This window comes from Alternaria alternata, assembly GCF_001642055.1.
Source record: "Alternaria alternata strain SRC1lrK2f unplaced genomic scaffold CC77scaffold_7, whole genome shotgun sequence".
NCBI lineage: Eukaryota > Fungi > Ascomycota > Dothideomycetes > Pleosporales > Pleosporaceae > Alternaria > Alternaria alternata.
The window spans coordinates 82,877-97,416 of NW_017306196.1; the positions used below are offsets into that span (position 1 = coordinate 82,877).

Sequence of the window (14,540 nt, forward strand, 5' to 3'; positions counted from 1 at the left end):
CTTACGTGCTATCAAGAGCTTGTCGCAGTCACTGTCAACCGATAGATGCCGAAGCAGCGCTGTAAACAAGGGCCTCTTGCTGCATATGTCTGAAGGTTGCACAAAAGCCCAATTGCCCGACAGTATTGGATCCCAGAGCGGCGAAGATCCATTTCCCTTTATAAGATCATTTTGCTTCGGCAACTGCGATGAAGACAAAAGAATTTAGATGAAGAGACCCAACTATAGTAGCCACGACTAAACACCTTTGAAGACTCGCCAGGGACAGATCTTTCTAAGGAGGAAGGGCAGCGGGTTTGTCACTCAACTCAATTAAGAGCTATGGCAACGGGGATGAGCCTGACGTCTCCGCTAGGAGCTGACAAATAGCGAAGAGGAAACCTCATCTGCTCCGCGAGGAGCAAAGGAGGGGAAAGGGTGCAATTTTTCCTGCAGTCAGTTTGCATTACTGAGCAAATGGCCTAACTGATCACGACCTCGGGGGGTTAAGATGTTGGTCGTGGTACAGAGCAGAAAGGGCTGAGGATGAAGATTTGCTGTATGCGATTTTCGCTAAAGCGCATGAGCAGCAAACAACGGTACATCCTCAGCGATGGGAAGAGAGAGAGCATTTACCAGTTCCCTGGACTGGTCTTACCCTCCTTTGCACGTGCCTCGCAATCCGAATCAACGCTGTCAACGCAATTTTGAGCGCGTTTCAAGCCGACGACTGACAGGCTATCCCAGTACGACTGCGATGATCTAGGAAAGAACGTATGACATCTGCCCAACTACGATCACTATTATACTATCACTGCCCAAGCAGGGTCTGCAAGCTTAAGGCATCAATCGCGCTAGCATTATAGAACCCCTGTTTCGACAACTCCACACATGTGCTCATATGAGAGCAGATAAGGCGAAAATGGTGCCAACATAACCCGGAACTGTTTCTGGGATTATAGCGAGTGCACATCATGGAGCTAACAATGGAATGGCGGGTGTGAGGGTGCAGAATTGGATAGGCACCATGAAGCAGACAGCGTTAGAGAGATTAGGTAGTGCGAGGAGTACAGTAGTCAAGAAGTGAACTACGGAAATAAGATTGGAAAGGTAAGATCTTGAAAAGGCCTGGCAAGAGAGGATACGTAAAAAACGAGAGAGAGAATAGGAAATTTTGAACCGTTAGATTTTGAATAGTAGGAATGGCCAGACCTTACAAACCCCAAGGTATCGCAATTAGCCGGAAATAGCAAATAATCGCTGAGGTTGCACTTTGGAAGCAAAGATGATATAGAAGTAATGGAAGCGGCGAGAAGGAAGTATCGACACGCGTAGCTGTTGCTGACGTAAGGCGGAACGGCGAGGATTGAGTGCCAAGCAGTGACGACGCCCAAGAGGATCGATCATCTTACTTGGACACTCCACTCCACCCTTTGCATGCCTACGCACACGACCAGGCAGCAAAGCTGCATATAGTCTTCCAACACGTCAACAGCAAAGCTTGAAAATCTACCATCGACGCGCGAGATAAACGATCAAAATGCCGCCCCCACCGCCGCCTCCGCCGCCTCCACGTAAGTTGTCCCTGTTGGAACTGCTAAGACACGTATTGACTTTGTGTATTTAGCCCCAGGTATGGGAAGGGGAGCTGGTAGAGGTATGCCGCCGCCGCCTGGCAAGGCACCTGGGGCTAAAGCACCTGCTTCAGGTGCAGGACGAGTATGTCGCATCCTCGCGAGAGATTGGCACTGCGCGCAGTCATGACTAACATATCACAGGGCGCACTCCTGGGCGACATTACAAAGGGCGCACGATTGAAGAAAGTCACAGTGGTCAACGATCGATCCGCGCCTATCGTTGGCAAAGTGAGCGACGGGCCCGCTCCAGTCGCCATGGGCGCACCTGCAATTCCGACAATGGGCAAGGCACCGGCAGTCCCAGGTCTTGCGCCGCCAGGGAACCGAGCAAGAAGCAACAGTGATACTGGAGACGCGCCTGCTGCGCCCCCGCAGCTGGGGGGACTGTTCGCAGGAGGAATGCCGAAGCTAAGAAAGTCAGGTAACAACTCCCATTTACCAACTGCATGTGAGACATGCGCTGACTTTGTATTCGCATCTTTTAGGCGGTGTCAAGACCGGCGCAGAAGCTCCGTCCTATGCTTCAGATCCTGAGTCGAATAGAGGCTCGGGAGCACCCAAACCACCTTCATCATTACCTCCCGCACCACCAGCTATGAACACCAGACCGCAACTCAACGCTCTTCGGGGCCAAGACTCAAGACCCAACTCGGTAGCCTCAAGTATAAGCGGCAAGCCCAAACCTCCGTTACCTTTAGGGAAAAAACCACCTATTCCCCCTCCCTCATCTCGCAAACCGTCCAATCTTGCCGCTCGAGCATCCCCAGCTCCCCCTTCGCTTCCTCCGGTAAGAAATGCTCCTGTACAAACTGCGCATGAAACACATGCTGACTTTGTGTACCGGCTTTTAGGCACCACCACCATTGCCACCAACTTCTACATCCCCTAGACCAACTGCTGTTCCTCCACCACCGCCATTACCGCCTTCGAGATCCACCCCCCCTCCTCCTCCTCCTCCTCCGCCGTCCGTGCCTCCCCCAGCGAGCGCACAGGACGATGACGACGAATACGACCCGTACAAATACGATAGTCGCGCGCCATCCGCCCCGCCCGCCCCGCCACCACCACCGCCTCCATCGAACGGACACACGCCCTCTCTGGCTGAAACCGCCGCGCGCAATGCTTACAGTCGCACATCGCCTGCTGCGCCACCGCCTCCTCCACCTCAAGCAGCGCCGCCCAGTGCACCCGCGCCTTCTCCCCCACCCAGTGCCCCAATCAGCCGGCCTGCGTCTCAGACACCCCTGCGATCGATGATGGATCCGAGCTCGTACACCTTGACAAACGGCGGATCAAGCATAAAGAGTCCGACGAGCTCTCATTCCGGAGGTGGAAGGGAGAAGGGTAGGGTCAGGCCAATTCACGATTTGAGGTGGAGATTCCAAGACGAATCACAGTTTCCACGACCGAGAGAATTCACTGGCGGACAAAAAAGATACCGCGCTGGACGAGGCAGCAGTGTGCCATTGGATTTGAGCGCGTTCGAATGAGCGAATTCCGTAAAAAGGTTCTTCTGGGCGATTTGTTGCATTGCTGCTGGCCAGAGCGGTTTAGGAATAGATATTGAAGTTTAGCCTTGGCGTTAATGGGGTTTGGTGCCTTTATGGTATGTTGTAGATGTTTAGGGAGGATCGCTGAAATCAAGGTGTATGTGTAACTCGCAAAGAAACACCTTGAGGGTATTTCGCATGCGATAGCAAGTACATGAGTGCGTTGGACAAATCAACAATTTACTATGAGGGTACAATCTGTTGAGTTGCTGGAGTGAGTGTCATAGTAGCTACGCAGTTTTGCGGTCTGAACAATATACTGTTCGAACGGTCAAACCTTGTCTGTATGAACTACTAGAGTTACCATTCTTCCAATGTTTGCTCTGGCAATACTCCATGGCCACATTCATTGACTATCATGTGGCAGTTTTTAGTGCTTGGCATATGTGAAAAGCATTAAGATTAAATTGCTAACATCATTCTAGCCCGACCTCAGCTACACTGTGTTCCCTCCATTCCTTACGACATATCGATCCATTGTTTCTTTCTTCTCTTTTGCTTGTTCATCCTCTTCCTCTCGTTGCTGAGGCACCCCTAACGCCTGCTTGGTATAGATCCGGTACAAAGTGCCACCCCAGTTGACAAAATAGATTATGAACATGAATATGAGGAGGGCGGTAGTGAAGCCACGGAAAGCGGTCGAATTGAGAGAGATCGAAAGGTTGAGGAGGCCGGTGGTATAAACACCTAAGAAGTCTTGGTCAGTTCAGTGTACGATTAGTGTCGAGAGAAGGACTCACCCATTGGGAAGATAAGGCTCCACCACGCCAAGCTGAATGGCAGCTGCCTCTTGACAAGAGCCTCAACCACGATATACCATGACATGGTAATCCACATGAACCCGAAGCCCAATGCTAACAACGCGATTAATATCGCTGCTGCACTCACACTGCTCGCTGCACTGGATTGCAACCATGTCCCTTGGTTGTAACTTCCAAACATCCCTCTCGTACTCGCAGCCGAACTCAGCGTCTGGATTGCCGTGGCGAATTGACCAACAGGTCCCACTGTGATGACAAGACTGGGAATCTTCATCGGTGGAGGCAGACCCACAGCGATGAGTTTATGCGCAATGAACGCATAGTAGAGGAGCGCAAGGAAGAAGGCGTAGCCGATGCACATGTATCCTGTGACGATGATAGGAACGGCCATGCTAGCACTCAGTCCAACCGAGTAATTCGCAATCAAACCGCCCGTCGTACCAAGCGTCATGACAGAGATGAGCGGAAGCAGAATCGTAGGACTGAGCTGACGATCAACAGTGATATCCCGCTTCGCAAGCACAATGACTTGGAAACTACACAGTGTCACTGTCCACACGAGACCAATCCACCACAACACGTAGGCAAAGACGGTCCAGTTATACCCCCAAGCCGTGGAACATGTGAGCGTTACCTGCGCTACCAGTGTCAAGTACGCAATGGCTGGTGCGCCAAGGTACGAAAGCTCTTCTTCGTGGGAGAGTGTCTGCGTTTTGACGTGGCGTGGGAATTTCGCGAGGCGTAGCAGCGAGATGAGGGTAAAGACCGTGAACAAGACGAGGTTGAAGACGAACATGATCGTTGCGAGGATGCCTAGGCCGCGGAATTGCCAGGGAAGAAGATTCATTATTATTGACAGGACGCCCGTGTCCATGGATACCGTGAACCTGCTTCATGATTAGTGGCGGCCATGGTTTTTCTTGCTACGATGGAAATACCATTGTGGACTGAAGTTTTTGATCGCAATTGACCATCCTGGCTCACGTTTCGGTATGACGCCATCTCGTTCTTGACGTTGGTGTTGTTGTCCCGAGCTGCTCCTTCCATTGGTTGACATGGCGCGCGGCAGGTGTGAAGGATGCGGTTACCCCAGATTCGCGTGCAGCGTAACGACAACTAAGCTTTCTAAAGCCAACATCATGAAGTGAAACCTCTATGTATTATCCTAAACCAAACTATTCGATCTAAGGGTAAAAACAAAGAGACCACGGCTTTCGTGATGTCAGCGGAAATAGGTGGTTGCTTGTGACATCACGGAACCGTGGTCCCGACCCTGCCGGGCGCGCTATTAAGTAACGAAATTACCTTCTCCGGAAGGCGATCGCAGAGAAAGAAGGGATCAATGACTGCACGCCAAACCCCTAGAACACCGTAAATGCAATGATCGCAACATCAACGCGTCACGACTCGTCGACGCGTCCCTACGACAGAGCGCGTCTGCCGCTTACGAGCTCTTCTTCCCCTTCTTCGTCCTCGGGACGCGACAGAGCCAATACAGGAAGATCGCCGCCGCCATGTTGAACGCGATGTATACCCATAGTAGACCAAAATCTCTCCAGCGCGTGTCCCAATCCGCGTGAATACGCGTAAGAAACTGGTCCGTGGAGTCCATCTGACAAAACCCGCATTGTCCGGTCGCCTGCGCGTCTCGAAGATAGCCACCAGCCATGTCAATATACTTGGACATGTATTCGCCGCAAGTTTGACCCTGTGGTGGGAAGAAAGTTTGGAACTCAGAGTCGGCGCAATAAGCGGGCGCTTGACCTAGTGTGGTCGACATGAAGCTCGACACCAGGTAGGTAAAAGGATTGACGCGATACATGAAGATCCAGAAACCAGGCAAATCGTTGGGTCCAGCGAGAATACCACAGAAGGCGTATAGCATGATGGTTATTAAAGTGGCAATAGCACCGGCAATCTCTTCGTTAGGCGAGCCGGCAATGAGCAGATGTGCGAGGGTGCTTGCGAAGACGAAGACGGCCACGACAATGAGAAGAGCGTGGAAACCACGAATGTTAACTGCATCCGTAGCTTCTGCGTTGCGGTACAAGCCGGCAGGATAGTACCACACGAGGAAGCAAAAGACAGCCATGAAAGCATTCCAAGCCAACTCGATGAAAATGTTGGAGAGGACGAATGCTTGCCAAGCATAGGTCTTCGACTGTCGCTCCCGCGCTTCGTACAGAGTCCGTTGCGAAATCCACATCGGCATGATCTGGTAGATGAGTTGGATGACCACGAATAAGAAGATGAAGACGCCAAACATCTGGTTCTGCAGGCCCTGCATGGTGTTGTTGCTGTCAAAGAACGAGAATCCGATCAGGATAGAACAACCAATAGTCAAGATAGCCTTTGCGTAGATGTATGACGGCGTCCTCCAGTATTGTTGTGCGCACCGCATGGCTACAGCGCGTAGTTGGTCCTTGAAAGAGGCTGCAAAGGCCTGGTGACTGGCGTCGGCTGAGTCCATGACAGCAGAGGGCCGGTTGGCGAGTTCCCTAAGACTAGCTAGTTCAGTTTGAACATTCGCGTACTCCTTGCTGGACTTCCAGACAGCAGGCCAATCAATCTCGGTTCGCGCACCGGGTGCGGCACCGATTGCTGCAAGCATATACTCGGCAGGGTTGGTACCGGCAGGGCATGCTGGCGCTCCGTTGCGAGTGAAGTAATCGAGGAGGGTCTTGGAGTCGCGACCGATCTCACCAAAGTATACAGTCCTTCCACCTTTGGCGAGTAGAAGGAGTCGGTTGAAGCGCTGAAAGAGAAGGGATGAAGGCTGATGAACCGTACAGAGGATCGCCTGGCCGTCTCGGGTGAGCTTCTCCATCAAATCACAGATGGACCATGAAGTCTGACTGTCGAGACCAGAAGTGGGTTCGTCGAGGAAGAGTAGCAACTTGGGACGGGCGGCGAGCTCGACGCCAATGGTGAGGCGCTTACGTTCTGAATCAAGTTAGTGAAGCTCGTGGGTCATGGCCGGAAGCATGGGGATAATTACGCTCAACATTGAGTCCAGATCCGGGAATACCAACGACAGCATCTGCATACTCTTCCATATCCAAAAGACGAATGACATGATCAACATATGCGAGCCGCTCCTCGCGTCCATACTCCGGTGGCTGTCTGAGCAATGCAGAGAACTCCAGAGCCTCTCGTACAGTGGATGTATCCAGATGTATGTCTTGTTGCATGCAGTAGCCGGTCTGTCGTTGGAAAGACTCGTCTCTTTGACGGCCGTCCACAAGCATGTTACCACCAATGACGCCCATGGTCGTTCGACTCGCGAGAACATCGAGGAGTGTAGTCTTACCTGCACCTGACACACCCTGCAGGACTGTTAGCTTGAGTACAAAGAAGCAGTCCGGTTACCATACCATGAGAGCTGTCAGGGTGCCCGGCCTGATGTATCCGTCTACACCATCCAGGATAGTACGGGTTTCCCCCTTGATCTGGACTTCGTATGTAACCTTCTCCCAGTGAAAGATAGACACCTGCTTTTGCATTGTGGGTTCCAGTTCTGTGTTATGGCTGATCTTCTCACCCTCGTGGGCAGTTGCTCCACCGGCTTCCTCGTCAGCACCGTTCTTCTTCGCCGTCTTCTGCATCTTGGAACGTCGGAACACAAGCACTTCGCCCTTAGAGCGCTCGGAAGCAACCAACTCGCTCATGACCAAGTGAGCAAGGAAGAGAATGACTGTAATGGCTATGATGATACCATAGTTGGACCATCGTTCACTGTAGTTATACTTGAAGGCAGTCTCGACGTATGCAGTACCGCTGACGTAGTCTAGACCTGGTTGGGAGCCTTGCACAGCACATGTTCGCTGTTCAGGCGCAACGTTCTCATACGATGGTCCAGAGGGTACGAAGGACGAACAAGCAAATGTTCGATTGTGGAACTCGTTGACCATGACATTTTCGAAGCCGTACGCAACCGGATTAATCCATCGGAACCAGCCCGCCCATCCTTGCATATACTGGACCGGGATAGCAAACCCGGTGTATAGTACGAGCATGATCAGGATGAGAGAGCTAGGAGCGAGCGCTTGGGCGAGGGTTTTCGTCATCGAAGCGAACAGCCGGAAGAACATGCTCATGGAGAGACCTGTGGTAAACCCAACGAGCAGGAAGTAAAAATACGGGCCGGGCTCTCGACGTAAATTGGACATGAAGTACAATGTCGTGTTGACCAAAAGACTATTAGTGATCTTGTACGGCAGGTCCACGATCATCGACGACAATGCTTCCGCCGAAGGATGATACAGGGCATAGCGATTGTGTTTCTCAATGATAGTACGCTTTGCGTAGAGATTCATAATCTCCAACATCGATCCGAAAGCATTGAGCAGCACGACCATGAACAAAACTCCGCCACGCTTGAAGAAGGACGCGGTCGACTGAGGTAGGTTGTAAAAGATACTCGATATGATGAGTGCCTCGAAGAAGTTGACGATGAGCATAGTCAGAAGAACGCTCGGGTCATTTTTGAGTCTCTGCACATCTCTCCACATGCAGAGACGGATCTGCCTCCAATATGAAAGAGTATATGGCGACTTCTGTCGTTGCTTCTTGGATTTCTCCATTGTCCTAGAAAGCGCAAAGCGTTCATGCTGCTCACCCTTGAGAGGATAGGTGTTGTTGTATTCTTCTATCTCTTTCAATAACCGTTGACGTTCGGGACTCTCCTTCCAGCATCGAGCGAAGTCGTCAGAGGTACGGGGCGTGGTGTTCTCGAAGCCCTTCCGGATGCGGCGCTCAGATGCGGATGTCATTGAGGTGAGGAAATCGGGCGTGGTCTGGGAGGCTGGGCATTCGAAGCCAAGACGTTCAAAATATACGCGCGCCTCGTTCGACGGTCCGAAGTAGATCTGACGGCCTTCGTACAGTACAGTGACTTTGTCGAAAACCTGTAGGAGTTAGCCAAACCATTCTCTGGTCGCATCTTACTGGAAACTAACCTCGTATGCGGCTTGTGGAGCTTGATAGATGGCGATTACGCAAGCTGCACCAAAGACGTCACACTGAGTCCTCAGCGTCTTACAGAACTCCACCGCATTCGCTGAGTCTAAACCACGAGTCGAGTTGTCCCACAGCTGGAGAGGTGCAAAGCTGAGAGAGGCCTCAGCAATCGTTACCCGCTTGCGCTCACCCCCGGAAACTCCACGGACATAATCATTGCCTACGCGTGTGTTTGACGTGTGCGAGATACCGTACATAGCCATGACGACCTACTAGAAGTCAGTGATCAGTTCATTTGAGCTCGAGTATGTATGCTCACATCTCGTAGATGTTCAGCGTAGCGTTGGCGACTGATACCACCGGGTATGGTACGGGGTGCTCGGGCTAGAGCAGCGAAGTACAACGTGTCACCCACACTCAACTGAGGAAAGTGCGCATCAACCTCTGCGGTGTAAATTGCTTCTCCACGGAACACTGAGTTCATATCTTTTGCTGGCACACCCTGGTAGTTTAAGTATGAGTCGGGGCTGACTTGGAAACCATGGGTCTCGCCGGCGATAGTCTTCAACAGTGTTGAACATCCCGATCTACTGAGTGTTAGATCATATAGCAGTATTCGACAATACTTGAACATACCCAGGGGGTCCGAGGACACATAATTGCTCTCCCGGAAGGAGCAGTCCATCCAGATCCCGTAATATCTCGATTTTCTGTGTTCCTCTTCCAAATAAAGCAGGCAATTTGAGGATGGTATTCCCCACAGTCGACTGGAAGTCTGTTGGTGAGCCTTTGCCCCAAACATTCAAGCCTCTGAATGCGACGCCGGCAACACGGGGAATTGTTTCTTCACTACTGTAACGCAAGTCGTAAAATGATCGGGCCCAATCTTTGGCACGAAATTGGTCGCTCTTGGGGTCAAGTCGGTGGTGCACATCGTCGGCAAAGGGTGAGCCAACATTTTGCTGTTCTGAATGTGTTGTAAATTTGCGCACAAGCTCATGAACATCTCCTTCACGCTGCGCTTCTTGTTGATCTTCGGTCTTGTCGTCAGGTCCTGTAGAGTTGGAGCTAGCGTCTGACTCCAACTTCAAGCGGTCAACGTGGGCTTCTTCTTTGACCGCTTGTGTCTCAGTGAAGCCTAGTCCAGCTGACATGCTCAAATAGAGATGCGCGTTCAAGGAACTTCGACGAAACCGCGACCAGGATGTGGATATATTACTAGAAATGCTATTGGTCAAGGATAGCACTAGCAGTACTGTCAGTCGGGGTTCGTGAGTCTATCGCATGAATGTATGAATGAATGCACTTACAGTAGGGAGTTCTTGTGCGGATCGAACAGTGCTGGCCCAGTATAGGCAAGGGAAGATATCAGATAGCGATATCGAAACAGCTCGAAAGTACTGTCCGTCGACATTCCTTTTATTGAATGAACCATGATGCTGAACGGTCATATCTTCGCAACTATGTCCAACACAGGTCAGTCGGCAGACTTGGCGATCCTGGTCCGAGTGTTATGGGTGGTGTTCGTGATTCTCGGCAGTACGTAATTAACCGGACACCGCGCTTTCCCGAATGTCCGCGGGCTCCTTGCCCTTTCCTCATCTACGTCTTCCTCTCGATGCGCAATTTTGCAGAACATTTGGTGATTCGCTAGTCGACCAGACCGCTTTCGCGCGCGAACACCTTTCCGGAACCCGGAGGTGCGTCCAAGAAGTCGCTGCAGCCATAAAATGACGATGAAGCTTGCCGTAGGTACCCATCATCTACACTGATCGGAGAGCGGAGATTGCTAAATGTCCCTTGAAGTGTCTTCGGTGCAAGCGTAAAAAGATCAAATGCGACAAAGCGGAGCCAGTTTGCCACCAATGCATCGCTGCCAAAGAAGAATGTCAGTATGTAGAACGACGACAAAGGCCGCGCCACGCCCAACAAAAAGCTGTCGTCCAGCATCTGAGCCAGCGACTAGAGATGCTCGAGAAGCAAATCAGTGATGCTGCCGATGATCGTTCATCATCTGTGTCAGATCTGGCACCGAGACGCGAATCGATAAGAAAGAGCACACCCGTGCCGTCTCCAGAGGCCTCGCTGACTGTGGCTGATGGTCAGGAGTCATGGGTAATGAAACCGATACCGAAGGAGTTCGTGTTCGCTGAGTTAGGCCTTGAGTGAGTTGAACGTACCATAGAATGTTTGCTGCCTGCTCAATCATCTATGATCTGCATCCATATGCAAACGTGTGCCAAAAAGCATTCAAGGATACTGCTCAGAGGATACGAGCGCCCTTCAAAGTCCTGTCGGATCATAATAGCTAACCTTTGTAGATCTACCGGCTTGCGACTGATACTCGACGCAGCTTCCAAGACAAGGCTACTCCAGTCGCGACACCAACGTCAAATATCGATAATGCAATGTCGGCGCTCAACGAGGCCATCGAAGACCTTGGAAAATTGAGGGTGCGCACTGGGGCATTGAGTGTAGACTTCAAAATCTCCATAACAGAGGCACGATCATGTATCGACGGATTTGTCACCGTCATGTCCTCAATGCTTGTACCGGACGCATTCACGAACTCCATTTTGGATATCGGCTTACTTCGCGCGTTACCCGAAATAATTGACTCTCCTTTCGTCAATGTGGATCCTAGTATGCGTGTGCTGTAGTGAGTGGCTCCTGCTCAAGCTGTATGGGAGTCGAACCTAACTGATATCAACGTCAAGTTACAACGCCATGTTTTATGGATTACAGTTGACGGAGGCCCCAGGAGGAGACCGGATCAAGAAGGCATATATGAAGGTATTAGAGAGCGTGCCTGCATGGCTCGAATCTCCGAGTGACACAAGCATGGACATTCATACCGCAGCCCTTTCGGCATGGACAGCGATGACCTGCCATGACTACCAGTTAGCATGGAAGTTTCACTGCAAGTCCTGCCAGCATGTCAAATCAAACGGGATAGATCAGCTGGATGTCATACCGGCAAAATCCTTCGAAGAAGAAAGCAGGAAAGATACCGACCGCTATACATACTGGTACATCCTGTCTATTGACACCTTCTTCCGTCTGTTCTATGATAAGCCGACAGTCTTGCAGTACGTACCAAACAAGGTTCGGCCACCACTACTCTTTCGTTCCGACAACATGCACCCCTCAGCTCTGAACGTCATAATGAGCGCCGTATGGATAAGGTACACACTCCTGACTGTAGAAATGATCAGCTACGTCGATAGTCACCAAACACCGGATCAGGATGAAACAGTCTCCCAGAAAATCGACGAAACTTGCTTACAGATGGAGGCACTTATGGACGAGTGGAAGTTACATGAAATGATGAACGCGGCGGATACTTCAGAAGAAGTTCGCTGTCTTGTCGCAGATCACATCAGTGAGTGGACCCAGTATATTGAATTTGAAGGAGGAGCAACCATCAGCTAACCTTGCGTAGTGAACATTTATGCGACGATAATCGGGTTGCAAAGATTGGTACGTCATCACCAAGCAAGACCTGGGTCAAAGGACATCGCCCTCCGAGCCGCTCGCCGTGTCCTAAATACCATCCTTGACTTCTACAATACGCCCAGTCTGAACATCAAGTTCACGAGCATAACAGATCAGTAAGCTTCGCTCGTTAATGCCCTATCCGTTCCATGTATTTCCTCAATGCAGCCACTAACCTGGCGTCAGTTTCATAACATTGTATCCTTTCTGTGTCGTATTTACACTATACGAGCACATACTAGCTTGCAGCAAACCTGAGGATTGCGAAAGTGATATACAAATCCTTGAGAACATCGGAGCTGCTATGGCTCAAAGCGGTACACAACGTCGAGATTTGGTCCCATTCGAAAGGACGATCAACGCTCTGAACCGCGTTTCACGATCTCTACAGGAAGAGAGGCGAAAAGAATCGATGTTGATCGAGACTAGAGAGCATGTTGCGCAAGAAACGGACCTGCCTCCGACCAATTTCGATACAATCCAGAACCTGATGGCTAGCGAACTTCCAGACATCGATATGTCAAACTTCTCATCGATGCCCGACTACACTCCGAATATGGACGGTGACTTCCAATCTGTGGGATTTTTTAGGGCGATAGAAAACGATTTCGTTGCGCGGAACTGGCAAACCGACTGGTGGGATCTCGGCGGTGGTGCAGATATCGGAATGAGCCAGATTCCAGACACTCATCCACCAGATTTTGCCTACCAAGCACCAAATACATGAGTATGGCAGAGGCTCAATGAGAACGCAGAGAGTGAACGAGCGGTGGGATACTATCATGACTCTGAGAGGTGGATAAAAGCTACCCGCAACCTTGTGAGATTATTGTTTCGATATCCAACTGTACAAACAGCATATACAAAGGCAAGAGTGGGCGAAGTGTGAACTACTCAAGATCAGGCCTTCCAAGGTCAGCGCTTCGGCTGTTCGGTACTAGCGCTTATTACCCACTCTGCCTTCTCAATGCGTTATCACATCCAGTACCTTTGCCGGTCAGCACGTACGAACGGATGTGGGGATACATACTGAATTCCAGCAACGTTCAGTCATCATGCCACATTCCGCCCTGACCCACTTACTCACTTATAGTGCTATGGGCTTCCCTGAATTGGTGTCCTTCCTGATTCCATCTTGATCACTCTATACTCTGCGGTCATGCAACCTCCATTTCCATCACCAACGGCCACCTGGCATAACGAATCTTATGATGCTATCAACCCATCGAATGCAGGCCTCAGCCAAGCAGGGAAGACAGTAATCATCACAGGAGCCGGCAGCGGCATAGGCCGTGCTACAGCTCTAGCTTTCGCGAAAGCAGACGCAGCACGCCTGATCCTAATTGGACGCACCGAATCGACCCTCGAAGAGACCAAAAAGCTTCTCGCAGGGAGTAAATCAGAATGTGCAGTCTACCCTGTCTCAGCGACTGATGAGACTGCGATGCATGACATCGCTAAACAGGTCGGCGCCTGGGATGTCCTCGTTCTTGCCGCAGCACACATTTCCTCGCCGTCCAAGATCGTCGAGGCTTCTCTGCAAGATTGGTGGGCGGACTATGAGACGAATGTCAAATCCATCATAATCGCTTCACAAGCTTTCATCCCAAGTGCAAAGCCTGGTGCTGCTTTGTATACGCTCGCTGCTGGCGCAGCTGCTCTGCCGCCAGCATACACACCCGGACTATCGGGTTACCTCGTATCAAAGACCGCGCAGACAAAGATCGTCGAGTTTCTTGCCGCTGAGAACCCAGATCTCTTTGCATGCGCCGTACATCCTGGAATGGTGGATACAGGTATCTTCCGAGGCTCTGGCGCGGATCCGTCACAGCTACCTATGGACTCTGGTGAGTGGTAACAAGAACTAGTAAAGAAGTGTACTGATTTGTCGCACAGTGGATCTAAGCGCGAACTTTCTTGTTTGGCTATCGCAGCCAAAGACTAAGTTCCTGAGCGGTAAGATGGTTTGGGCGAACTGGGATGTGGAGGAGTTGGAAGCGCGCCAGGACAAAATCAAGGGGAGTTCGATGATGACGGTTGGGCTTGAGGGATGGCCCTACAGTCCTGCTGCTGCGAAGTAGTCGCTGCATTGATCAGATCCACAGCCGCTTCATATTGAAGCACATCGTTGTAATTGGTATGCATGCAAATGGGATGCA

The 14,540-nt window shown here is 51.0% G+C and overlaps 5 protein-coding genes across 5 annotated transcripts; 3 read left to right on the forward strand and 2 right to left on the reverse strand.

Moving 5' to 3' along the window:
* Positions 1–1,478: 1,478 nt before the first annotated feature.
* CC77DRAFT_1018899 (hypothetical protein) lies at positions 1,479–3,481 on the forward strand. The gene is made up of 5 exons (XM_018524721.1): positions 1,479–1,553; positions 1,607–1,698; positions 1,758–2,037; positions 2,102–2,403; positions 2,468–3,481. The coding sequence occupies exons 1-5, from the start codon at positions 1,520–1,522 to the stop codon at positions 3,104–3,106; spliced, it is 1,347 nt and encodes a 448-aa protein (XP_018387321.1). The 5' UTR covers positions 1,479–1,519; the 3' UTR covers positions 3,107–3,481.
* Positions 3,482–3,602: 121 nt separating this feature from the next.
* Positions 3,603–4,984, reverse strand: CC77DRAFT_1059818 (hypothetical protein; the record flags this gene model as incomplete). The annotated part of the gene is made up of 3 exons (XM_018528277.1): positions 3,603–3,853; positions 3,907–4,814; positions 4,866–4,984. The coding sequence occupies 3 exons, from the start codon at positions 4,982–4,984 to the stop codon at positions 3,603–3,605; spliced, it is 1,278 nt and encodes a 425-aa protein (XP_018387322.1).
* Positions 4,985–5,177: 193 nt separating this feature from the next.
* On the reverse strand, positions 5,178–10,419 carry CC77DRAFT_754706 (hypothetical protein). The gene is made up of 6 exons (XM_018533107.1): positions 9,523–10,419; positions 9,206–9,473; positions 8,886–9,155; positions 7,302–8,834; positions 6,926–7,253; positions 5,178–6,870 (listed from the first exon to the last, which is right to left on the reverse strand). Exons 1-6 carry the CDS (start codon positions 10,038–10,040, stop codon positions 5,372–5,374), a joined length of 4,416 nt encoding a protein of 1,471 aa, XP_018387323.1. The 5' UTR covers positions 10,041–10,419; the 3' UTR covers positions 5,178–5,371.
* Positions 10,420–10,854: 435 nt separating this feature from the next.
* Positions 10,855–13,108, forward strand: CC77DRAFT_1007409 (hypothetical protein; the record flags this gene model as incomplete). The annotated part of the gene is made up of 5 exons (XM_018523476.1): positions 10,855–11,051; positions 11,240–11,545; positions 11,604–12,268; positions 12,329–12,497; positions 12,631–13,108. The coding sequence occupies 5 exons, from the start codon at positions 10,855–10,857 to the stop codon at positions 13,106–13,108; spliced, it is 1,815 nt and encodes a 604-aa protein (XP_018387324.1).
* Positions 13,109–13,540: 432 nt separating this feature from the next.
* CC77DRAFT_1007410 (NAD(P)-binding protein) lies at positions 13,541–14,462 on the forward strand (the record flags this gene model as incomplete). Its single annotated transcript, XM_018523477.1, has 2 exons — positions 13,541–14,228; positions 14,278–14,462. The coding sequence occupies 2 exons, from the start codon at positions 13,541–13,543 to the stop codon at positions 14,460–14,462; spliced, it is 873 nt and encodes a 290-aa protein (XP_018387325.1).
* Positions 14,463–14,540: the final 78 nt, after the last annotated feature.

What these genes read in the sequence shown, in the direction of transcription:
- CC77DRAFT_1018899 (XM_018524721.1), top strand. Translation starts at nt 1,520, where the DNA reads ATGCCGCCCCCACCGCCGCCTCCGCCGCCTCCAC. An exon ending in GCCGAAGCTAAGAAAGTCAG is followed by an intron (nt 2,038 to 2,101) that starts GTAACAACTCCC and finishes CGCATCTTTTAG; the next exon opens with GCGGTGTCAAGACCGGCGCA. An exon ending in CTCCCCCTTCGCTTCCTCCG is followed by an intron (nt 2,404 to 2,467) that starts GTAAGAAATGCT and finishes ACCGGCTTTTAG; the next exon opens with GCACCACCACCATTGCCACC.
- CC77DRAFT_754706 (XM_018533107.1), bottom strand. Translation starts at nt 10,040, where the DNA reads ATGTCAGCTGGACTAGGCTTCACTGAGACACAAGCGGTCAAAGAAGAA. An exon ending in ACGCTGAACATCTACGAGAT is followed by an intron (nt 9,156 to 9,205) that starts GTGAGCATACAT and finishes GACTTCTAGTAG; the next exon opens with GTCGTCATGGCTATGTACGG. An exon ending in GCACCCTGACAGCTCTCATG is followed by an intron (nt 7,254 to 7,301) that starts GTATGGTAACCG and finishes ACAGTCCTGCAG; the next exon opens with GGTGTGTCAGGTGCAGGTAA.